The 26309-nt window shown below is 49.9% G+C and overlaps 1 protein-coding gene and 1 long non-coding RNA gene across 2 annotated transcripts; both read right to left on the bottom strand.

The window, feature by feature from the left end:
- Positions 1-16871: 16871 nt before the first annotated feature.
- Positions 16872-26266, bottom strand: LOC144578205 (uncharacterized). Its single transcript, XR_013523608.1, has 2 exons — positions 25943-26266; positions 16872-20259 (listed from the first exon to the last, which is right to left on the bottom strand). It is a non-coding gene; the product is annotated as an uncharacterized LOC144578205 (long non-coding RNA).
- On the bottom strand, positions 20292-26266 carry C10H11orf21 (chromosome 10 C11orf21 homolog). Its single transcript, XM_078341773.1, is given in 6 exon segments — positions 20292-21977; positions 21979-22062; positions 22064-22090; positions 22092-22144; positions 24855-24948; positions 25019-26266. Coding segments are annotated over 6 exon segments (564 nt in total). The 5' UTR covers positions 25231-26266; the 3' UTR covers positions 20292-21883.
- Positions 26267-26309: the final 43 nt, after the last annotated feature.

Genomic DNA, 26309 nt, shown 5'->3' with positions numbered 1-26309 from the left:
GCACGTAAAAAGATAAAGGTTACAATGTATGAATGTATGATATTTAATGACAAATGGCACATGTGCGTAAAGCAGAAAAATATGCCTTCTGATAAGGATATAGATAAGAAGTAAATATCCAGAGCTGGCAAAGGCGTTAATAAGGACAAGAACATTAAAACAGGTGTTTGGACTGTATTTCCTGTGTTGAAAGCCAAGTAGAGACATGGAAGGTACATACATATATATATATTTTACATATATCTAAAATATATATTATATACAAATTATGTACATTTATATATAATATATATGATATATAAATTATATACATATTTTATATCTAAAATATATATTATATACAAATTAGGTACATTTATATATATAATATATATGATATATAAATTATATACATATTTTATATCTAAAATATATATTATATACAAATTGTATACATATATTATATATAAATTATATGCATATTATATAATATATATTATATATAAATTATATACATATTATATATAACATAATATATTATATGTATTATATATCTGTTTATTATATATGTTCTGAGGCTGTACTTCAAGGGCTGGCCAAGCCCTAGCAGGAGGCAGTACCGCCAGCCTGCTGGAACAGGAGAGTCTGCCCCTCTGTCAACCTCATGTCATTCTCCCATGCAACCAGAAGCCTTCCAGATACGAGGCCATGGAGGAAGTGGCTATACAACTAGGGACAGGACAGATTCCTTTGGGACCATTTATTTATTTAGAGATGATAACTACAGTGTCTGCGATGAAGAATGCACTGAGCTGGAAAAACTGCAAGGATATTATGAAAGAAAAGGTTAATGAACTTGAAGACATCGCAATAGATGATAGTCAGAATTATGCATAAAGAGAAAAGAGAAATGCTTAAAAGTGAAGAGAGCATCAGTGAGCTATGGAAAAATCCAAGTGGTCTAATATACTTGCAGTCGAAGTCCCTGAATCAAAAGACAAAAGAGATGGAATAAGTATATGGAGAAAAAAAATGACAGAAAATTTCCCAAAGTTGATGAAGATTATAACACACAGATCCACAAAGCTCAGCAAACTCTGAGAAGGAGGAACTTGAAGAAAATGGCAGCATCATGACACATCTTAATCAAATTGCTTAAAAGCCAGTAGCAAAGAAAAATAAAATAAAACCTTAAAAGCAGCCAGAGGAAGACGAACATATGTACGAAAGACCAACTTATGTACAGAGGAATAGAAATAAGGATGATACAATATTCGTACACCTGTGTTCATAGCGGCACTATTTACAGTAGCCAAAAGGTGAAAGCAACCAACTACCCATTGACGATGAATGAATGAACAAAATGTGGTCCATCTGTGCAGTGGAATATTCTTCACTCTTAAAATAGCAAGGGAATTCTGACACATGTCAAACAGAGATCCATCTTGAGGACATTATGCTGAGCAAAATAAGCCAGACAGGCTGAGGCGGGAGAATTGCCTGAACCCAGGAGGTGGAGGTTGTGGTGAGCCGAGATCGCGCCATTGCACTCCAGCCTGGGTAAAAGAGTGAAACTCTGTCTTAAAAAAAAAAAAAAAAAAAAAAAAATTCAGTAATCAAGATAAATAATAGTTTAATGTGACATGTTTTAAAATGCAAATGCATATTGTGTGATTCCACCTCCATGAGGTAGAGTCATTACATCCATAAAGACAGAAAGTGGAATGGTGGTTGTCAGAGGGTAGGAGTTTGTGATTAATGGGATAGAGATTCAGTTGGGAAAGATAAAAAAGTTCCGGAGATGGATGGTGGTAATGGCTGCCCAACAATCTGAGTGTGCTTAACACCACTGAGTTATACACTTACAAGTAATTAAGATAGTAAATTTGTATTCATGAATATTTTACCACAATAAAAAATTAGAGAAAGATACAAAAATAAAAATGGATGATACAGATTTCTCACTGGAAACAATGCAAAGAGAAGACAGGGAAGCAACGTCTTTAAAAAACTGAAAAAAATACTGTCAACCTAGAATTCTATACCTAGAAAGTCAAAATATCTTTCAAAAGTACACATGAAATAGTTTGTTCAGACATTCAAAACCTGGAAGAATTCATCACCAGCAGACCTTCACTACAAAAATATTAAAGGAAGTCTTTCAGGAATAAGGAAAAGTATGTGAGGTAGAATTACAGAATTACGTGAAGGAATGAAGAGCACCAGAAATGGTAACTATGTGGGTAAATACATGTAAATTTTTGTTACTATTTAAATATTTTTATAAAATAAGTGACTACCTAAAGAAAAACAGTAACTGATAGGAAGTTGACACCATATGTAAAAATAGATTATATGGCAATGCTGCAAAGGCGAGGAGGGAAGAAATGGAGGTATACTATTATAAAGTTCTTATACTATATGTTAAGTTGTACCATTTCACTTTAAGTTGAAGATGTAAGCTATATACCCTAGAGGAAGCACTAATTTTTTTAAAAAAAAGAATTAGAGTAAATATGTTAATTAAAAACGAATGGAATCATTAACAAATTATTCAATTAATTGCTATCTTACACACACACACACACACACACACACACACACAGAAAAAGAGGAAATGGAACAAAGACAGATAGAACAAATGGAAATGACAGGTTTATATAGTCAAGCCTAACCACAACAATAAACACAATAAATGTAAATGATCTAAATACCCAATCAAAACCTCATAGGTTGGATAACAAAATAATACCTAACTCTCTGCTGCCTTCAAGAAACACATTTCAAATACAAATATATAAATATGTTTAAAGTAAGATGGTGCTATGGTAAGCAGCTTCTGAGGAGGCCCCACTTATCTTAGTATTCACACCTGTGTCTGGGACTGGGGGAGGCAAATACGGTACTTGCCTCAGTCATGAAATTCAAAAAAGAGTCAGAAAATTCAGTAATCGCCAGGTGCAGTGGCTCACGCCTGTAATCCCAGCACTTTGGGAGGCGGAGGTGGGTGGATCATGAGGTCAAGAGAACGAGACCATCCTGGTCAACATGGTGAAACCCCGTCTCTACTAAAAATACAAAAAATTAGCTGGGCTTGGTAGCGCGTGCCTGTAATCCCAGCTACTCAGGAGGCTGAGGCAGGAGAATTGCCTGAACCCAGGAGGCGGAGGTTGTGGTGAGCCGAGATCGCGCCATTGCACTCCAGCCTGGGAAACAAGAGCGAAACTCTGTCAAAAAAAAAAAAAATTCAGTAATCAAGACAAATAATAGTTTAATGCAACATGTTTTAAAATGCAAATGAACTCAAAAAATATGTGAAGACCAAATTCTTGGAATTTTAAATTAAGACAGGCTGAGCAACAGTGCCATACTATGCTGAGCCTCTACTGAAGGCTGAAACAAAAGGGCAAAGTCAGCCTTCTCAGAAGCCTGGATTTGGAGACACCGAGCTAAACGGCGCTTAGTTTCCTGGCCCACAGGAATCTGTGAGGTTAAGTACTGGTCACTTTAAGCCACTACATTTGGGGTGTCTGTTAGACAGCAGTAGATAGGATGAAGTTCAGGATTCTGTGCCAAAACTGCTCCAAATAATGGAGGAGCGGCCATTTTAATCGATTTCAGGATGAAGACTATTACCAGGCATTAAGAAGGTCACTTCACAACGATTAAGGGGTCAGTCATGAGGGCATCACAATCCACATTGTTAATGAACAAAGCACAAGCTGACAGACCTGCGAGGAGAAATAGATGAACCCGTAGTTAGAGTCAGAGTCTTCAGCACGCTCTTCTGGATACTTGTGCTTGAGAGGATAAATTGACAGAACATCAGAAAAAATACAGAAAAGGTAAACAACACCATCAACTGTGTTGACCTCATTGGCATTAATAGAAAATCCCGCCTGTTAACAGCAAAATACACTTTCTTTTAAAGTGCACGTGAAATATTTACCAACATAAACTGACTTATGGGCCATAAAACATCTTGAAAAATGTAAAGGAGAATTCAAGTCATACAAAATATATTATCTGACCATAATGAAGTTAAATTTGGCTGATAACAGAGATATATGAAAAATGCCCAAATATTTGGAGATAAATAAAATAGATCTAAATAACCCATGGTTTAACAAATAAGAGAGAAATTAGAAACTGTTTTAAACCAGGTAAAAATGAAAACACAACATTTCAAAATTTATGCAATTCCGTACTTAGAAGAAGATTTAGGCAGCTAAACATATATTCTATATTAGAATAGAATAAAGGCTTGAAATCAACAACCACAGCTTCCTTCGAAACTAGAAAAACAAATCCAATGGAAGTGCAAGGAGTACAAAAATTAGAATCAGAGTAAAATCGGTGAGACTAAAAACAGAAAACAATAGAGCTATTACTGAAACAAAAGACAGGTTCATTGAGAGGTCAATAAAATTAATGAAAGCCAGACTGGCCGGGAGGAAAAGGAAAAAGATGTTATTTGCCAATATCATGAATGAGGTGTCATCATTTCAGATCCCATAGATATTAAAAGTACCATAAAAGAATATCAGGAACCATTTTACATCATTAAATTTATCAGCTTAGATGAAATAGACAAAATCTTTGTAAGACACAAGCTAATAACACTTAAGAAGAATTAGATAACCAGGATAGCACCATATTTATTCAGTGAATTAAACGTGTAGGTAACATCCAGAAAACACCAAGCCTATATGACATCACTAGTGAATTTGATCAAATATTTAAGGAAGAAATCAAATCAAATCTACATAAATAAACCCAGAAAAATTGAAAAAGATGGAATACTTTTAAATTCATTCTATAAGACCAGCATGACCTGGATACTAAAGCCAGACAGTCAAAACACAATATTCCTCATGAACATAGATGTGAGAATTCTAAAGAGAAGTTCAGCCGATCAAACCCAACCATATACAAGTGCTATTCAAGGAATGCAAGGTTGGTTTAACATTCAGAAAAATCAACTCATTGAATTGACCTTTTTTTTTTTTTGAGACGGAGTTTCCCTCTTGTTACCCAGGCTGGAGTGCAATGGCGCGATCTCGGCTCACCGCAACCTCCGCCTCCTGGGTTCAGGCAATTCTCCCACCTCAGCCTCCCGAGTAGCTGGGATTACAGACACGCGCCACCATGCCCAGCTAATTTTTTGTATTTTTAGTAGAGACGGGGTTTCACCATGTTGACCAGGATGGTCTCGATCTCTTGACCTCGTGATCCACCCGCCTAGGCCTCCCAAAGTGCTGGGATTACAGGCTTGAGCCACCGTGCCCGGCCCTGAATTGACCATATTACATTTAAAAAGAAAAATCATATAATATCAATAGACACAGAAAAAGCATTTGACAAAATCCAATGCCCATTCCTGATTTTTTAAATCTCAGCAAACTAGGAATGGAAGGACATTTTGTCAGCCTTGTAAAGGGCATCAAAGTTAATGGTACAAGACTGGTTGCTTTCCCCACAAAGCCATAGGCAAGACAAAGGCATCCTCATAATTTCTATTAAACAACGTCCTAGAGGTTTTAGTCGGTAGAACAAAGCAAGAAAAAGGAACAAAAGGTTTCCACTTTGGAAAGAGTTAAACTACCCTCATTCACAGAAAATGATCGGCTGTGAAGAAAAGTTGACCAACTCTGCAGAAACACTGCACTAATTAAAGTGAGTTTAGCAAGGTCGCAGCACACAGGATCAATCTAGACAATCAATTGTGTTTGCGTACAATAGCAAAGAACAATTGGAAATTGAACTAAAAATACCATTTGCAAAAACAAAGTATTAAATGCTCAGCTATAATTATGGCCAAATATGTGCAAACTTGTACACAAAAAACTCACCCAAAACCGTTGCTGAGGGACGTTGATGAAGATTCACTAAATGGAGAGAGATGCCGTGTTCGTGGATTAGAAAATTCAGCATTAAGATGTCAATTTTCCTCAAAGTAATCTGTGAATTCAGCACAATTCCAGTCAGAATGTCAGAAGCCTTCTCTGCAGAAACTGGCAAACCGATGTGAAGATCTGTGATTCTCAATTCCTCATGCAAATTTATTTCCATTCTTCAACTGACGTTCTGTCTGTGAAAATCTGAGAGGTATCAGGTTGGCATGGAGCATAGCATAATTTTTCACATTAAAAGTAGTGGACCCAGCACTTTGGGAGGCCGAGGCGGGTGAATCACGAGGTCAAGAGATCGAGACCATCCTGGTCAACATGCTGAAATCCCGTCTCTACTAAAAATACAAAAAATTAGCTGGGCATGGTGGCGCGTGCCTGCAATCCCAGCTACTCAGGAGGCTGAGGCAGGAGAATTGCCTGAACCCAGGAGGCGGAGGTTGCAGTGAGCCGAGATTGCGCCATTGCACTCCGGCCTGGGTAACAAGAGGGAAACTCTGTCTCAAAAAAAAAAAAACCCATGTCTACTAAAAATACAAAAAAAAAAAATTAGCTGGGCATGGTGGCACATGTCTGTAATCCCAGCTACTCAGGAGGCTGAGGCAGGAGAATTGCCTGAACCCAGGGGGCGGAGGTTGCGGTGAGCCGAGATCGCGCCATTGCACTCCAGCCTGGGTGACAAGAGCGAAACTCCGTCTCAAAAAAAAAAAAAAAGTAGTGGAAATATTTTTGTTTAATTGTTTTTTATTTCACAGAAGGGCATTCATGAATGTATGCATATCTGATATAATACATGTACATATATAATACATATTAATACACGTAATACATGTATATAATATGTTCAGAGACAGAACCTCACTGTGTTGCCCAGGCTGGAGTACAGTGGTATGATTGTAGCTCTCTGTGGCCTCAGACTCCTGGCCTCAAGCTATCCTCCTGCCTCGGCCTCCCAAAGCACTGTCATTACAGACATGTGAGCCACTGCACCCAGCCTAAATGGACAGTTGTAAGCATGGACTATGTGCATACAGGGGTCTGCCTGCACACTCTCTACCCTCTGTCTTTAGTCTAACTTTGCTCTTGTACCAATCCCGTGGGATTTTCATATCAGGCTTCATCACACGTCTTAACACCAGACAGAGTGAATTCCTCTCTTTTCGTTCTTTTCTTTATTTTCTTTTTCTTTTCTTTTCTTTTTTTTTTTTTGAGACGGAGTTTCGCTCTTGTCAGCCAGGCTGGAGTGCAATGGCGTGATCTCGGCTCACCGCAACCTCCGCCTCCTGGGTTCAGGCAATTCTCCTGCCTCAGCCTCCCGAGTAGCTGGGATTACAGGCACGCACCACCATGCCCAGCTAATTTTTGTATTTTAGTAGAGACGGGGTTTCACCATGTTGACCAGGATGGTCTCGATCTCTTGACCTCGTGATCCACCCGCCTCGGCCTCCCAAAGTGCTGGGATTACAGGCGTGAGCCACCGCGCCTGGCCCTCGTTCTTTTCAAAGTTGACATGTGGCAGACGTATACCAGACATCGCTGTGGAAACGCTATACTCAACTGAGGATCTTGGTAGGTTTATTCAGGGTACACAGGCAGACACTTCACATGGGAATGGGTTCATACCACAAAGATACCACACCTCCCTACGTGAATGTAAGGACCCAGTGCAACCCCAATCCGCACCTTAGCTGGGGGGTGGGGAGATGCCCCGTGACCTTACTCCAACACCAGGATTGAATGCAGAAGTCCGTGAGTAGATCAGTCAGGTCTGAGCCTTTGCAAAATGAGTGGCAAATATTCCTGATATTCCCTGAGGCTTGGCATGCCTAAGAGTATTTTCATCTCACCGATGCATCTAAACGATAATCATGCCCATAAAATCCTGTACACAAAGTTATCTCCCATGCCTTTGAAATTTGACTGCTCTGTCTTCTCATATCCAGTATCACTCTTGAGACAAATGATGTGCTTCTTGCTCTTTCGGGCAATTCTGCTGATTTTCTACGGGACGATTTAGGACTTTGATATTTAAAAATTTCACTGTAGTGCACGTAGGTTCTTTCTTGTCTGTCCTCGTTGGCCTGCTGAGAGCCCTTGCGTCCGTCTCTTTAATTCTGGGAAACTTATTTTCATTATTTCTTTAAATAGCTCCCCTCTCTTTTCCTCTGCCTTCTGGGACTCCTCCCAGCCAATCCACTCATTTCTCCTTTTCTCCCCACGTCTCGGCTTCCCTTTTGATGTTTTCGTCTCATCATTGCTCCGGAACCTTCTAGAACACTTCTGCCGCTTGCTGTTTCGTCTCACTCATTTCTTAGCGGCACTCATGGTATTGCTTGCCTCATTCACCATTGCCCTGGTGTATCCTTCACACCAGGTATTTTCCCCTGGCTCCTTCTCATCCTGTTTCATACCGTACCAGCACCGTCCCTTATGTTTTTGAGGGGTTTTTTTTTTTTTCAAGGCTGGAGTGCAGTGGCACAATCAGGGCTCAGCCAACCTCAACCTCCTGGACTCAAGCAATCCTCCCGCCTCAGCCTCCCAAGTAGCTGGGACAACAGGCACGAACCACCAGGACCGGCCAACGTTTGTACATTTTGGAGAGGTGGAATCTTGCCATGTTACCCAGGCTGGTCTTGAACTCCTTGGCTCAAGCGATGCACTCACCTCAGCCTTCCAAAGTGTTGGGAGTACCGGCATGAATCATTGCACCCGGCCATGTTTTCAAGTTTCCACCAGGATTGCTTCAGCCTCACAGTCCGTGCTTTCAGCAGGTTTTCTTTGTATGCAATGCAATTATCAGATCGCTGCCTCTCCGTTCTCGCATGTGTGCCCACCAGTTCAGGCTCCTTCTGAGGTGACAGTGCCCCCGCCTGGCAGTGCGTCGGGGGAGGACCCAGAGCCTGGCCCTGGCTGGGCCATCCCAGGCCACCAAAGGTTCCTCTTCCCTTCCCTTCCCTTCCCCTCTCCTTTAATACTTAAAACATATTTACCCCTCCCCTCCCCTCCCAGCTAATATGTATAGAAGGAAGGACGGGATTCGAACCGTGTAACTTGGCACCCAGCACAGTAATTACTTAGGCACAAATCCTCAACTGGTGTTAAAAACAGAGAGTAAAAGACTAAGAAGCAACAGGAAGTTACGTAGCATAGGTTCCGCCCCACGAAATAGAAATTACGAAGCGCAGAACATCAACTTCACATTGGAGAAACCTGCTGGCCACGACGTTAACGGTGCTTCAAGTTCATGTCGCCGGGTGTTTCTTCCTCTTTGGGCCGTGATGGAGCAGTTAGGACTGTATGGAGCCTTCACGGCACACGACCAGCAACCAGGATGCAGTAACACAGTGTGTGAAGCAAGTTCAGCGCTGGACGGCGCCCAGAGGGTGATCTGTGAAGGACGTGAAACCAGCCGGGGGCACCCGGTGACCTTGAGGGTGACGGAGAGTCTCCAGGTTGAGCCCTGGGTCTCACTGAGGTGAAGAGACAGAGCTCAGAGCTCAGGGAAGATGAGGCAACTAGAATTTTCAGGGCAGATCTTTGAAGAGGGGGTGGGGAAAGAGAAAGAGGAAAAGAAAGACAGAGGCAGAGATATATAGAGAGGGAGAGAGAGAGAAAGTGGGGGGGGGAGGGAAGAGAGGGAAGGAGAAATAGGGGAGAAACAGGGGTACAGAGAGGGAGAGAAATAGGGAGGGAGATAGAAAGGGAAGAAGAGACATAGAGAAAGACAGAGAGACAGAGAGAAGCAGGGATCTGCAGAGACCCTCAGGTCTGTGACTGAATATGGATCCCAGCATGAGGCTGGAGAAGGAACCCCCGCGGCTCAGCTCACACAGGTCTGGAGACGGTGTGTGTTCCCACCAAAGTGTGTAACACATAGCGGGTCAGGAAGGGTCCTCAGGAGAGCCTCTCTTGAGTGCTGATTTTGAACCAACCCTGGATTTACCCCACAAAGTTTAGAAGCAAAGCTCCAAAGATCACGTGGGTATCAGGGATTCACGGATACCAGAACAAGACCCAACACCCATGAAAAGGTGACAACCAAACCTGGCACCTGACCATGTGACGTTCGCAAGAAAAACATGGCCGGGCATTCAGAGGAACAGGAAAATGTGACCCAGAACCGGGAGAAAAACCAGGAGGCAGGTGCTGCTGTGGACGGACGAGGACCGGAGTGGCTGTTTTAGAGGGGCCCCGCGGGCAAGCAGGTCGGTTAATAGGGAGAGGGCGGTAACACAGTGGTGGCAGGGTCCTCGCAGGTGGCGAATAGGCAGAGATGTGGGAGTCCTTTGTGCTACTCGTGAAACTTTTCTGCACGTTGGAAATGATATCAAAACAAAAACCTAACAAATGAAAGAGGTGGGGTGACCTAGAGCATGGAGCCCGGGACCCACAGCGTTTTGTTGACCTCTCTTACCAGGCACCTTGTTGCTGCTAGCCAGGCACCTTGTGTGAAATTTGCCATTAACTCCCTGGAAAATAATTCGTCTTGGGAGGAGGCCACTGCCTGTGTGGCCACCTTCAGCCCTGAGAGCAGAGCAAAAGGATAAAGGAGCAACTGCTTGGAGCCGGCGGGCAGACCTGCACCTGTTTCTCTCCGTCCCCCTTCCCCTCTGTAAGGTTTCACTCTGCCCCGCTGTTCTCCCTGCTGTCCAGGCCGTTGCTTCTGATTTCGCAGTGAAGGGGCCAGCGATGATTCCCTCAAGGCAACTCAGGAAAAGACAACTCGCCTCCACCTGCTGCTCTTGTCACTACCTCTAGCTGTGTCCTCCCCAGGCTGCAGCTCCCAACACCACACACATATGTGCGTGCACACACGCATGCATGCACAGACATGAGAGCACACCACTCGCATACATGTGTACCCACACACGCACACACTGGAAAACACACATGTGCACACACGCATGCATGCACAGACATGAGAGCACAGCACTCAGGCATACACGTGTACCCACACACGCACACACTGGAAAACACACATGTGCGCACACACACATGCATGCACAGACATGAGAGCACAGCACTCAGGCATACACGTGTACCCACACACGCACACACTGGCAAACACATGTGTGCACACACGCATGCATGCACAGACATGAGAGCACAGCACTCAGGCATACACGTGTACCCACACACGCACACACTGGCAAACACATGTGTGCACACACGCATGCATGCACAGACATGAGAGCACAGCACTCAGGCATACACGTGTACCCACACACGCGCACACTGGCAAACACACATGTGCGCACACACACGCACAACACATACAACGTATACACACGTGCACATGCACACCAGCTCAACCACAGCCTGCAGTGTTCTTAGAGATTTACCACATTGTTGTTTTTTCCTCAAGCCTGTTTTTTTCTCCCTCTAGATTCTGAAGCTTCTCCAGCAGTGATTTTGGGGACAGAAGCCTGGGCAAAATACACATTCTGGCAGCCAGTGCCAGCTTTAAGATGGTCACACTGCCTACTGTGTGGACGGATTGGATGGGGTGGGGGTGGGACCTGTGAGTTTAGCAAGGGGGCTATTGTGGGCAGAAGAGCAACAGGCACCAGCGGCCTGCATGGGCTCCAGGAGGGAGGTCAGACCTGAGGGCCAGTCTGGACACTGGGATCGGTGAAAGAAGCCGGTCACAAAAGGACAAATCCTGTGTGATTCCACGGGGAGAAGGTCCCTAGAGTGGTCGAATCCGTAGAGACAGAAAGTGAATGGCGGGTGCCAGGGCCTGGGGGAGGGGATGGGGAGTGAGTGCTTAATGGCAACAGAGTTTCAGTTTGGGAAGACAAGAGAGCTCTGGAGACGAAGGGGGGTGACAACTGCACGGCAGCACGAATGTGCTTAATGCCACTGAACCGTGGCCGAAAGTGGTTAAGATGGTCACTTTTGTGTTAGGCCAACTGTACCACACTGTTTCTAAAGAGAAGCATCCTGGAGAAAGCGTCAGTACCGCTCGTGGGAGTGCAGTGGGGAGGCAGCCCTAGTGGCTGCTGGGCTCTTGTCTGAGATGAGAAGGGAGGCTGGCCCTGGGGGGTAGGGCTGCAGGAACCCAGGGTTCCTGGGTGGATCTGTGGAGTCTGAGGTTCCTGGGAATTATCCCCATAGAAATGGAAAGCCACCACTGAGATTCCAGTGCAGGGCTTGAAATAAAAAGTTAACAAATGAAAGAGAGGTGGGGTGAGCCCTAGAGCACAGAGCGCCAGGACCCATAGAATTTTGTTGATTCCTCTTACGTTGCTGAGGAAGGGCTGGGCTGGAGGGTCCCCTGCAGTCTGTGGCAGCTCAGCCCCTGGCTCTGAGGGACCATACAAGAAGCAGGAGAGAAAAGAGAAAAGGCAGGAGGAGCCCATTTCCTCCACTGGGGAGTGGGCAGAGTTGGAGAGAGACCCCCTCGGGTTCCTGCCTGGAGGGCTGGAGTGAAGGCAGAGGGGGCCTGCTAGACCCAGGAGCAGAGAACTCACTGGTGACTCCTGAGAGTCAGAGGACTCTCAGGAATGAATGGAATCCAGGATGCCACTTTCTCCACCCTGGCAACAGGGCAGGCGGCCGGCTGGGGCCCAGACTCCCAGGAGGATGCTGACGCGGCTGCTGCCCAGGCCTACTGCAGTGCACAGCCAAGCAGCAAGGGCCCCGGGGCCTTGAGCAAACTTCCAGCCTTATAAAGAGGCTGTCCACCACATCCCTCACCACCCAGAGCTGGCACAGGCCACGTGTGCCTCACCCTCCCCTCACCAGGCAGCTTGGCAAGTCCTGGAAGACGCACGTCCCACTCAGCTAGGGTGACCCCATGGCAATCCCGCCCTCGGGCTTCCACCTGCACCTCCTGTTTCTTACTCAGCTTTGTTGAAATATAGTTCACATGCTTTAAATTGCACTCTTTTAACTGTACATTCAGGGGCTTTTAGGGTATTCACAGAGACTTGCCACCCTCGCCACTGTCTGGCCTTAGAATACCCACAGCACCCCCAAACAACTCCCTGCTCACTAACAGTCATTCCCCTCGCCCCAGCCTCTGGCCAACACTGACCCGCTGCCTTCTGCAGGAGTTGCACGTTCCGCACATTTCATACACATGGAGTCCTTCAATTCCTCACCCACAATTTTTAATCCTACTTAACTTTCTTTCTTTTTTTTTTTTTTTTTGAGACGGAGTTTCACTATTGTTACCCAGGCTGGAGTGCAATGGCATGATCTCGGCTCACCAGAACCTCCACCTCTTGGGTTCAGGCAATTCTCCTGCCTCAGCCTCCCGAGTAGCTGGGATTACAGGCACGCGCCACCATGCCCAGCTAATTTTTTGTATTTTTAGTAGAGACAGGGTTTCACCATGTTGACCAGGATGGTCTCGATCTCTTGACCTCGTGATCCACTTGCCTCGGCCTCCCAAAGTGCTGGGATTACAGGCTTGAGCCACCGTGCCCGGCCCCTACTTAACTTTCAAATAAAGACCAAGTCAAATCCCTCTTCCACCTAACGAGATGCGGCCAAGCCTGAACAAGAGAAAAACGTGCTCCCCTCTCCCCCAGAGAAGAGGAGGGCCCTGATCCTGAGCCATCTCTGGGTGGTGTTCCTTCTCCTTCCAGATGAATCCCATTTCCCCTTGGATATCCTAATTTATTTATTTTTTTTTTTTTTGGAGACAGAGTCTGTCTCTGTTGCCCGGGCTGGAGTGCAGTGGCACAAACTCGGCTCATTGCAACCTCCACTTCCTGGGTTCAAGCGATTCTCCTGCCTCAGCATCCCATGTAGCTGGGATTACAGGCATGTCCCACCATGCCTGGCTAATGTTTGTGTTTTTAGTAGAGACTGAGTGTCAGCATGTTGGCCAGGCTGGTCTCGAACTCCTGACCTCAGGTGATCCACCTTCCTTGACCTCTGAAAGTGCTAGGATGACAGGCATGAGCCCCCGGCCTGATATCCTAAAATCTAAACACTGAGATATTTACGATAATTAAATGTCAACTACTATCAAATGCACACTTCTCACAGTAGTACCATGTGACGTGGTAGGGAATGGAAGAGGAGATACAGTGGGTAACGTGGCCCTACCCAGCACACTCGGGTCAAAACGAGAAAGAAATCCCTACGACCGCTGTCGGCTTCGTTTCTGCGGCGGCCGTGCAGTGGGAACTAGCGTTTCTGCCACCGTCGCCCGCGTGGCCTTTGCCTCTGCAGGCACTCAGCTGATGTGGCTCTTTGCCTTTGCCTCTGCAGGCACTCAGCTGATGTGGCTCTTTGCCTTTGCCTCTGCAGGCACTCAGCTGATGTGGCTCTTTGCCTGGTGGGATGACCTAAGCCTTCATTGCTGGAGAGCCTGGGCCGTGAGTGGCTCTGCTTGGATCGGGGGCAATGGTTTTCCGTGATTTTAGTCACAGGCCATGGGAACCTGAAAACGCGCTGCAGGGGACCGTCCGCATTCCAGACGTGCTCCTCCTCACCTTCCTGTGCAACCACGGCCGGCCAGCTCCGCCTGATAAGATCAGCTCCCTGGCCCGGGTGATTCTCCAGAGTGATGATCCAAAATGGCCTGGTGTAATCTCACCTTCCAGGCTAGTGGAGCCACCGTGGTGCCTCTGCGGGAAACCCTCCTCCCTGGAGCACTCAGACGTCTGCACCAGGAGGACCTAGAGTTGTGGGGACAGGGAGCAAACGTGTCACCAGTAGAATTTTAAGAGGGTGAAAGAGAAACCGTTGCCACGTCCCCTTCTTGACTCCCAGAACTGTGAGGTCTGGGCTGCAGGAGAAGCCACTCCAGAGCCTGGACCACCTCCCGGAGGACACGGCCAGCTCTGCAAAGCATCCCCACTCGGCGGGTGTCACATGAGTCTCCCGAAGGCCATTCCACGGTCCTGTTCACCAGCTACTTCAGGGGGAGGGGGATCACAGAAGACCTCCAAGGTCACGAGCATGGGGCCTTTGCCCCACTCCACTAACTGTGGCGAGTTCCTTAGGCAGAAGGGTGAGAATGTTGAATGAGGCACTCCAGAGTCCATGGGTGGTTTTGGCAAAAGTACTGTGGGCAAGGAGGGCCAATCCAGTCCCCCTACTGAGCAAGCCTCTATCTCTAGGGAAGTGCAGTGTCCCTGTGGGGCAAGCCTCTGTCCCAACGAAAGCGCAGTGGTCCCTGTTCCATGCCAGCAGCTGCCTCATGTCATCCACTCCACCTGGAAGCTGGCAGATACCCCGCGATACTGAGGCCAACGCCTGTCTCTGTCTTTGCTTTTGCAGGCGGGCACTTAGTGGATGGGTCTTGGTGAGTCGAGCCCCTGGGCCAAGCCCATGCGTGACCTCCATCCCTGCTGCCGCAGTCCCTGTCTCCATCAGCCCGCTGGCAATGATGGGGTGGCTGGGGAAGGAGCCTGACTACGGCCGAGGAAAGGGCCCTCTTGTCTACCTGGTGGCTGAGCTTCTCCTCGGCTGACGCGGTTGATTTTTGTCAGACGTCACATGGGCTCCAAGGATCTTCACGCTCTGCCCTTCAGAGAGCTCCAACCACACACCACTTCCGACACCTCCTGCTACCATTCTCCCAAATGTGTTCCTTCCAAGTCCCTGACCATCTATCTGGCCAAGCTAGGAGCAAAACTGATCACGAGTGGGTGGAACTGGTAGCTCTGGCCTCTCCTTCCAGGCGAAGGGAAAACAGCCAGGGGCCCTGCTCGGAGTTCTGCCCGCTGGGAGTGCCTCCCTTCACCATCGGTGCTCAGCAGGGCTGAGCTCTGTGGCCATCCGTGTGTGTCCCGCAGAAGCATCTGTAAGCTGGGACTGGACTTTTCTTCCGCAATGATCAAGGTGCAGGGTTTGTCTCACGAAGCCACAGGTGCTGGCTGGGAGAATAACCGCAGAACAGCAGGAGTCGGCACCGTGGTTGCTCGAGCCCCTTTTTCACGTAACTTGCTTGTGCCTTCAGGGCCTGCCTGAGCCCGGGGTTGTATACGCTGCTTCCACTTGAAGACAGAACACAGCTGTGCACGCCCAACTCCGTGTTCACACGGTCCAGCAACATCCCGCTCGTGATGTACAGTTCTGGCCACATGGTGACTTGGTGGCCTGCAGTTACGTGTCCAGACTCTATGGAGGCCTGGAGACAATCCACAGAGTTGTCCACAGAGGATAGCAGAGCTTGACTCCAAAATCCTAAGGGACCTGGGCTGGGCTTCACCTGCAGGAGCCTGCCACGGCCCCCACACAGCATCCTTATCTGCCACGGACACCTCCAGTGCTGTGGCATCTGCCGGTCGCGTGGCTCCAGTGGCTCAGCAGCTTTCATTTCCACTTGTGGCAGAGCCTTCCCTTGTTCTGGGACTCACAGAAAGCAGACAGCATTTTAGGCCATTCCTCCATGGGTCAGGATATCACAGCTGAGCTGCCTCCAAGATCCAAAGACACCCGTGAGGCACTGTGCTTCCTCTTAGGTAGAAGGAAGGATCAGAGGTAGATCACAGCATGCCCCAGACCACTGGACCCCCAGCAGTTTCGTCAAAGGCTCAGGCCCCTGCCCCGGTTTTTGTGGGATTCATTCCCCACCTCCCAGCACAAACCACGTTATCAAGTTGTCCTTGAGTCAATGCCAGTTCCGCTCAGCACATTTGCTCACAAGTTCTGCACCAAGATCAGTTCCATCATCAGTGTGATGGGTCAGCCGATGGTTGTGGAAGGGAAAGCTGGCCAAGGTCGCTGTGGGCTGGATTACGGCATAGAGCTGATATACTCTATCCCAGAACAGGACGGTGCACATGTATTGTTGCCCTTATCAGCTGAAAGCACCAGCTTTTGGTGGCCTTTACTCACAGGTATCAAGGAATCGAAAGCGTTCACTGGATCACGGCTGATAAGCTGCACGTCATTAATATAAAGGGCTCTACTTCGTAAAAGACACTTAAAGGAATGAAAGGACAAGCCACAGACTGGGAGAAAATCTTTGCAAAACATGTATCTAATAAAGGACTTGCCTCTAAAGTAGTCAAAGAACTCTTTTTTTTTTTTTTTTTTTTTTGAGACGGAGTTTCGCTCTTGTTACCCAGGCTGGAGTGCAATGGCGCGATCTCGGCTCCCGCAACCTCCGCCTCCTGGGTTCAGGCAATTCTCCTGCCTCAGCCTCCTGAGTAGCTGGGATTACAGGCACTCGCCACCATGCCCAGCTAATTTTTTGTATTTTTAGTAGAGACGGGGTTTCACCATGTTGACCAGGATGGTCTCGATCTCTTGACTTCATGATCCACCTGCCGCGGCCTCCCAAAGTGCTGGGATTACAGGCGTGAGCCACCGTGCCTGGCCCTCAAAGAACTCTTAAACTCAACAACAAAAAACAAACAGCTGAATGTAGAAATAGGAAAAGTTATGAACAGACACCTCACCAAAGGAGGTATACAGATGGCAAATAAGCTCATGAGAAGAGGTTTCATATCACATGTTATTAGAGTATTTCAAATTAAAACAATGAGATACCTATAAGAATGGCCAAAATCCAAAACACTGACATCAACAAATGGTGGCAAGAGCATGGAGCAACAGGAACTCTGTCACAGCGGGTGGAAATGCAACATGAGACAGCCATTTTGGAGGACAGTTTGGTGATTTCTTGCGAAGCCAAACATGGTCTTAGCACACAATCCGGCAATCCAGGAAGCACAGTGCCTCGTGGGTGTCTTTGGATCTTGGAGGCAGCTCAGATGTGATATCCTGATCCACGCGGGGGTGACCTAATTAGTGGTGGTTTCTTACAAAGGCAGACAGTCTTACCATGCAATGCAGCCTTGGGCGTTTACCCAGAGAAGCTAAAAACGTGTGTCCACCCAAGAACCTTCACGCTGATCTTTGTACAGCTTTATGTATAATCGTCAAAACTTGGAAGCAACCATGAAGTTCTTCAATAGGTGAATGGATAAACAAGGTCTAGTATATGCAAGCAATGGAATATTATTCAGAGAGAAGAGAAATGAACTATCGTGCCGTGAAAAGATGTGGAGGAAACTTAAGTGTGTGTCGCTAAGTGAAAGTAGCCAATCTGTTGGGAGGCTGAGGCGGGTGGATCACGAGGTCAGGAGATCGAGACCATCCTGGTCAACATGGTGAAACCCCATCTCTACTAAAAATTACAAAAAATTAGCTGGGCATGGTGGCGCGTGCCTGTAATCCCGGCTACTCGGGAGGCTGAGGCAGGAGAACTGCCTGAACCCAGGAGGCGGAGGTTGCGGTGAGCTGAGATTGCGCCATTGCGCTCCAGCCTGGGTAACAAGAGCGAAACTCCGTCTCAAAAAAAAAAAAAAAAAAGAAAGAAAGTAGCCAATCTGAAGTCTCCCTGCCTTTTCGGATTGTCTAACTTCCACTGTGTGACATTTTGGACAAGGCAGAGCTATGCAGGCAGTGAAAAGATCACTGGTTTTCCCGGACTTAGTGGGGAGGGAGAGGAGAATAAATGGAGCACAGATGGATTTTAGGGCAGTGAAATAATTCTGCATGGCACTATAACAGTGGACACACGCCATTACGCATTTGCCCAAACCCATAGAACGTACAACACCAGGAGGGAACCCTCATGTAACCTGATCAATGACCGGATCAATACTGGCTCATGAGTTGTAAAGACGTAAACACTAATTCAAGATATTGATGATGGGGAAACTGTGTGTAGGGAGACGTGCTTCATGAGAACTCGCAAATCTGCTCAATTTCTCTGTAAACCTCAAACTTCTCTAAGAAATAGAATCTATTTTAAAAATCAAAGCTTCCGCCAGATCAGTGTCTGTACACCAGGTGTGTGGGGATGCTGCGATTTCCCCCCGTGATCAGCACTCACATCTGAAACAGCAGCTGCAGTTGGAGTCCTGGCTAAGTTTACCAGAATTCACTGTCCTTCTTTCTCCAGGACCCCCCGTCTTCTGCACAAACCACTTAGACAAGTGGAATGGGGCTGTGGTGGGGGTCACCACCCAGCATCTGCCACGTCCTCAGTGGCAGCGCTGACCTCTGCGGTCCCTCCAGGGTTGCGCATTGCTTTTGACTGACAATTTTCCCACCCCAGTGGCTTCCACTTGGCCTTTCCCACCATAGTAGCCCCCACCCCCCAGATCAGGGGACAAATGTGCGGACTCCGTTGGCTGCCACATATCTGTTTACTGACCCGTCACAGGCTGGGGAAGTGACCTCTGCACCCACCAACAGTTGGACCTGAGCTAGAACTCCGTGGGCAACCCGGCCTCCACATGCCCTTCCTCTGACTATTAGATCTGAGGGATGTTTGTGTCTCCAGGAGTGGGTGGCAGGTTCTAGCCAGTGTCCAGTTGTCCCTCTGAGTCTGATCATCCTCCTTTCCAAACTAGCGACCCCAGCAAATGGCTGCAGGTCCCTGGGGGGGAGAGGGGAGTCAGGAGCAATGTAAACTTGCAGGCGTGTGGCAGGTCCTTCCTAGGGGAAGGCTGGGCCCCCACTGCACTTTCCCTCCCATCCTGGGATCCTTGGCCTCTCCCCAAAGCGGAGGGGGGGGGGACGCTGCTGGCAACTGGTGACCCAGAGAGCATGGGCTGGAGGGATGGCCCTGAGTAGGCCATACAGCCATCCTGAAAGCCATCACCAGGACACAGGGGGCCCTGCAGTGAGAGTGTCAGTGTGGGGACAGGCCAGCAGACCCCAAGCCACCCCCTGAGGCTTCTTCTCATGTGAGTACCACCGGCGGGCTGTGGGCTCCTGCCTGGGCCCTGGCCTCTAGCCCCATCCCACTTCTCACCTGCATGGCCCCCAGCATTGCCCAAACTCACCGCCCTCACTCCCAAGTTCACAGTGGTGTCTCATCCAGACAGGTGAAACTACACCTGGTCTACAACTGGGGACCTACACTCGGGGTTGGGAGGCTGGTGAAGTCTAGTATGGGGGGGCACCACTTACCTCTCTTCTTTGTCTCACTGCCTTGAAACCCCCCACATCTATCACCACTGCCCCTGAGGCTCCCCAGTTTGCCCCATGCCAGCCTCAGCTCAACTGAGCCTGTGCCTCTGGCCAGCCCTGCTGGGGTTCCCAGGGCCTCTGCCCTCTCCACTGAAGTCCACCGTCTCTAAACATACTCCACGTCGGGGGCGGTGTGTGACTCACTGCTTCCCAGAGCCAGCCCAGAGCTGTGCAGTAGACGTGAGGTGAATGAATGAATGAACAAATGGATGGGTGAGTGCGGGGAACTGTGTCAGTTAGCTCTGGCTGCCATTAGGAAGCACCCAGGGCTGGGCATGTAAACAGCAGGTGCTTATTTCTTGCAGTTCAGGAAACTGGGAGTCCAATATCAAGGTGCCACTGGTTCCAGTCTTGGTGAGGGCGCTCTTCCTGGCTTGCAGATGACCGCCTTCTCTGTGTCTTCATAGAGCCTTCCCTTAGTGCATGAAGGGGGGAGAGAGACAGAGAGAGAGAGAGAGAGTGAGAGAGTGAGAGAGTGAGAGAGAGAGAGTGAGAGAGAGAGAGAGTGAGAGAGAGAGAGACAGAGAGAGAGAGAGAGAGAGAGGAGAGGAGGGAGCTCCTAAATGTCTCTTCGTATAGGGACACTAATCCTACGGGACCAGGGACCTTCATCTCCTCGTCTGTCCCGAATACCTCCCAGATATCCACTCCCTAATGCCACAGAATTGGGGGGCAGGGCTTCAGCCTATGAATTCTGCAGGAACTTGATTCTGTCCGTATGGATGCTGACATGGAGCCCGTCTCCTAAAGCCTTCTCTCCCCATTCCTCACTCTGCTTAAAGGTCCTCTGCAACTTCACACCCCTCCCAAGGGGCCCTGCACCTGTCCCAGAGAGAGGGCTGCCTGGCAAGAGGCTGGGCCTTGACCCTTGAGCCTCGGGGTCTGGCCTGAATGGGGATGGGTGTCCACTTCTAGGTTCCTGAGAGAGGCGACGCCGAAGCTTTAAAAGTGCCAGGAGCTCACTGCAGTCACTGGTCAGGGACTCTTCTCTTCATGAAGGGCTAAATAAAGCACGTTGGCCGCTAGGAACGGGGCTGGAAGCTTCTGCCCTGCAGGCTGCCTCGTCTGCACAGGGAGTGTGGGGACCTTTAGGAGGAGGGTCTGGTGTGCACTTTTTGGCCAGCCTGCCTTTCCCCCATCCCCAGCCCTGCCCAGCCCTGGGGGGGTCACTCTGAAGACATCCGACTTTTACCCTGGGCACCTCCTGCCCCTGTCCCACTCCTCTACCCCCACAGGGTGCTGAGTCTCAGCCGGGCTTCAGTGGCCCAGACAGGACAGCAGGTTTGGTGGTGCCCGGCCCCACATGCTAGTGTGTGGCTCAGCATGGATGTGGATGGAGATGCCTCGCCTACAGTCTGTCCCCGGCATCTGTGATGCAGGTGTTGGGTCCCTTAGACTCCCCTGGAAGGCAGCCATGTCCATGCAGGGACGCCATCCCTGGGTCCCCTCTGCCTCTACTGAGGGCAGGGCCTAGGCTCCCAGGATGGGAGCAGGGAAAAGCAGGGTGCCCATCACTGCCCTCTGGGGTTGGGCAGTGGGGGCAGCAGTCCACGGCACTGAAAGGGAAGGCCCAGGCAACTGTGCCCCAGAACCTCCCTGGTGGGAGCAGAGCAGCACCCAGACCCCAGACCCCTGTTTGAGTATGGGCTTGGCTCTCAGGGGACAGGCCAGGAGGCGTCCAGGGAAAGGGGGCTGCCTGGGCAGTGAGGGTTCAGAGGTCCCTTTGGGCCCACCCAGCTGACCTAGGCCTAGGGCGATCAGGAAGGGGAGCTGCCCTTCTCCTCCCTGGGCTCAGGAGAGGCTGCAAAGACAGCTCCCTCGATGCATCTGCGCTGTGGGGACAATTTCAGAATCGGGGAAAAGACAGAGAGGAACCAAATTCAGGCGCTTGTGTGGCCTCCACAGGTCTCTTCAGGCTCCAGGCCCTACTCCCTGTGACACAGAAGGGAAGCTCTTGAGTGCCTCCCTGATGGGAGGGGCTGTGCTCACAGACAGCTCAGGGGCCCTCCAGGCTCCAAGCCACCTCCAAGCCAGGCTGCTCACAGGTCCCTGGCTCGGGAGGGCAGAGGCTGCCACCTCCTGGCCTTAGGACACAGTTTCCCAGGAAGAGGCCTGCTTCTAAGTAAGAGCCCTGCCCAGCCAGATAGCCAGGGGCAACTGTGCAGGTAAACCGAGGCAGCAGCCACAGGCGAGCCAGAGAGGAGCTGGGTCATCCAGCTTCAGGAGCGGTGGCAGGTGGAACAAGGACCCATGGTGGAGGGCTGGGCAGCTGTGGGTGGCATTGAGGGGCCAGGGGCCTGCTGGTGGGGAAGGATGTTGTAGAGCAAGCAGGGACACCTGGGAACCAGTTCACAGGAAGGAGAGAGGAAAAGGAAGTCTCTGGAAGCTAAACACTGTCACATACACCTGCACACATACCCACGCCTGCACACACATCCACTCCTACACACACATCCACTCCTGCACACACATCACACACATCCACTCCTACACACACATCCACTCCTACACACACATCACACACATCCACTCCTACACACACATCACACACATCCACTCCTACACACACATCACACACATCCACTCCTACACACCCATCCACTCCTACACACACATCCACTCCTACACACACATCACACACATCCACTCCTACACACACATCACACACATCCACTCCTACACACACATCCACTCCTGCACACACATCACACACATCCACTCCTACACACACATCCACTCCTACACACACATCCACTCCTACACACACATCACACACATCCACTCCTACACACACATCCACTCCTGCACACACATCACACACATCCACTCCTACACACACATCCACTCCTGCACACACATCACACACATCCACTCCTACACACACATCCACTCCTGCACACACATCACACACATCCACTCCTACACACACATCCACTCCTGCACACACATCCACTCCTGCACACACATCCACTCCACACACATCACACACATCCACTCCTACACACATCACACACATCCACTCCTACACACACATCCACTCCTACACACACATCCACTCCTACACACATCACACACATCCACTCCTGCACACACATCCACTCCACACACATCACACACATCCACTCCTACACACACATCCACTCCTACACACACATCACGCACATCCACTCCTACACACACATCCACTCCTGCACACACATCACACACATCGACTCCTACACACACATCACACACATCCACTCCTACACACACATCCACTCCTGCACACACATCCACTCCTACACACACATCACACACATCCACTCCTACACACACATCCACTCCTGCACACACATCACACACATCCACTCCTACACACACATCACACACATCCACTCCTACACACACATCCACTCCTACACACACATCCACTCCTACACACATCACACACATCCACTCCTGCACACACATCCACTCCACACACATCACACACATCCACTCCTACACACACATCCACTCCTACACACACATCACGCACATCCACTCCTACACACACATCCACTCCTGCACACACATCACACACATCGACTCCTACACACACATCACACACATCCACTCCTACACACACATCCACTCCTGCACACACATCCACTCCTACACACACATCACACACATCCACTCCTACACACACATCCACTCCTGCACACACATCACACACATCCACTCCTACACACACATCACACACATCCACTCCTACACACACATCCACTCCTACACACACATCCACTCCTGCACACACATCCACTCCACACACATCACACACATCCACTCCTGCACACACATCCACTCCACACACATCACACACATCCACTCCTACACACATCACACACATCCACTCCTACACACACATCACACACATCCACTCCACACACATCACACACATCCACTCCTACACACACATCACACACATCCACTCCTACACACATCACACACATCCACTCCTGCACACACATCCACTCCACACACATCACACACATCCACTCCTACACACACATCCACTCCTACACACACATCACACACATCCACTCCTACACACACATCCACTCCTACACACACATCCACTCCTACACACACATCCACTCCTGCACACACATCACACACATCCACTCCTACATCCACTCCTACACACCTCCACTCCTGCACACACATCCACTCCTGCACACACATCCACTCCTACACACACATCCACTCCTGCACACACATCCACTCATACACACACATCCACTCCTACACACACATCACACACATCCACTCCTACATCCACTCCTACACACCTCCACTCCTGCACACACATCCACTCCTGCACACACATCCACTCCTACACACACATCCACTCCTACACACACATCCACTCCTACACACACATCACACACATCCACTCCTACATCCACTCCTACACACCTCCACTCCTGCACACACATCCACTCCTGCACACACATCCACTCCTACACACACATCCACTCCTGCACACACATCACACACATCCACTCCTACACACACATCCACTCCTGAACACATTCACTCCTACACACACATCCACTCCTACACACACATCCACTCCTGAACACATTCACTCCTGCACACACATCCACTCCTACACACGCATCCACCCCAGATCTCTTCCCTGGAAATAAATCGAGGGACCCCTCGGCAGACTTGCAGTGTGGCCCGACCCTTAGGACAGGCTCCTTGGTGCGGTGGGGTGGGCAGCTGTCCTCCTGTGTCAATCCCTTGCGCCTGAACCAGCTGGTGTAAGGGCCTGTCAGGCTCCAAGCGGCAGCACCACCTCTAGAGCAGGTGGCTAGGGGTGTGTGAGAGCCGGCGGCAACCTGCACAGTGGCTTCCCCTCAAGCCACTTATTCTTGAAGAGGGGGTGTCAGGGTGGATGGGTGTGGTCAGCAAAGGGCATTGGGTTTCCACTGGCTCCCTGCCCCCACTGGTGGGGCACAGGGAGGGGGGCTGTGGTCTGACCTGGTCTCTGGAGGGCTGGCCCGGGGATTCTGTCCACCAGACGGGAGTTTTGATGCCACTTTGAGATGACAAGTGAGGCCACCTGGGCACAGTGCTGGTGTGAGAAGGTGCCCACCAGGGCGGGTCAAGAGCCCAGGCCCACCCTGCTCCAAAATTCTTCATACCTGGCAAAGAGGCACCCCAGGAGGGCGTGGTGTTTCAGGCCCAGCTCACAGGCTCCAGGGCGGCCAAGGATGGAGACAGACAATTCCAGGGATGAGCTGGATATAGCCAAGAGCATCTTCCCGGGAGAGGCCAAGCTGGCCACTTGCACAGCCCGGGGGCCTCCTGACCCTGGACCTGGTACCTTCACTCTTGCTGCCACCCCTAGATTCATACCTGCACCCCAACCTGAGCCATGCCTAGGCCTCCAGCTAAAGTGACGCTATGGGTGCCAGGCGTCTGAGGTCTACACAAGCCCCCTCAGACTCGGGACGGGAATTCCTGGGGGCCAGAGCTACCAAGGGTGCTGTCTGGGGGTGCTGGGCGATGCGGGAGGGAGGAGGAGGCCTGGGCAGTTCCTCCAGCAGCTCCCGACAGGCGGCAGCGCACCCACCCTCCCATAGCCACTTGGGATCCCCCCACCATGAGGTCCTGACCAAATGCAGAAGGGAGGGGGCGGCAGAGGTGGGAGGGCTAGCAGAGCCACCTGTCAGCACCGCCGTGGAGCGCCCCGAGTGGTCCCTGCACAGGATTCACCGGGAGCATTTTCACCCTCTCCAGGCCCACCCTCGCCCAGAGGCCACGAAAACCCTGCCTTAACTGGGGCCTGCAGCGGGGCCCCCACCACGTGTAATTACAAACTTGAGGTTGTCAAAGCCTCCCTGGAGGCCACGCGTGGCTGTGAGAGAGGACCCAGCCTACCCCGTGGCCCAGGAAGGCTCTGCATCAAAGACCAGGACCTCAAAACAAGCTGTCACTGGGCATTTCAAATGCACTATTGAGAGCACCTCAATAGCTGTGTTCCGAGACCTGTCTCCAAATTCCCCCGACGATCACGCCCCCAAGGCCCACTCCACGCTTGCACACCCCCTGTTCGGGGAGCTCACCTCTCCTCTCTGGGCGTGTCTCCTCGTATCCCACACTCAGCCCTGCTCGTGACTTTCTGCTCTCAGCGCCGTCCTCAGTGGCCACACCAGGAATGAGGCCGTGTCCTCCTGGCTTCGAAGGGCCTCAGGTGTCAGCAAATGCCCTGGCGTCTTGGGCCGGGCTGGGGGCAGCAGGGTGAGGTGGGGTGAGGAGGCCGACCTCACTGCCACTCCCTTTCCTGCCTGCCCTTCTTCCGGGGCACCCAGCAGCTCCGTCCTAGGGCCCTGTTGACAGACAGACAGCGGGTGGATGCAGCCTACCTCCTGGGCCAGCAGCTGTGGTCTGAGGCCCCTGCCCAGCTGGAAACCACAGGGAGGGGAGGGGAAG

Source organism: Callithrix jacchus, chromosome 10 (genome assembly GCF_049354715.1).
Source record: "Callithrix jacchus isolate 240 chromosome 10, calJac240_pri, whole genome shotgun sequence".
NCBI classification, from domain to species: domain Eukaryota; kingdom Metazoa; phylum Chordata; class Mammalia; order Primates; family Cebidae; genus Callithrix; species Callithrix jacchus.
This window is presented reverse-complemented; position numbering and strand designations above follow the sequence as displayed.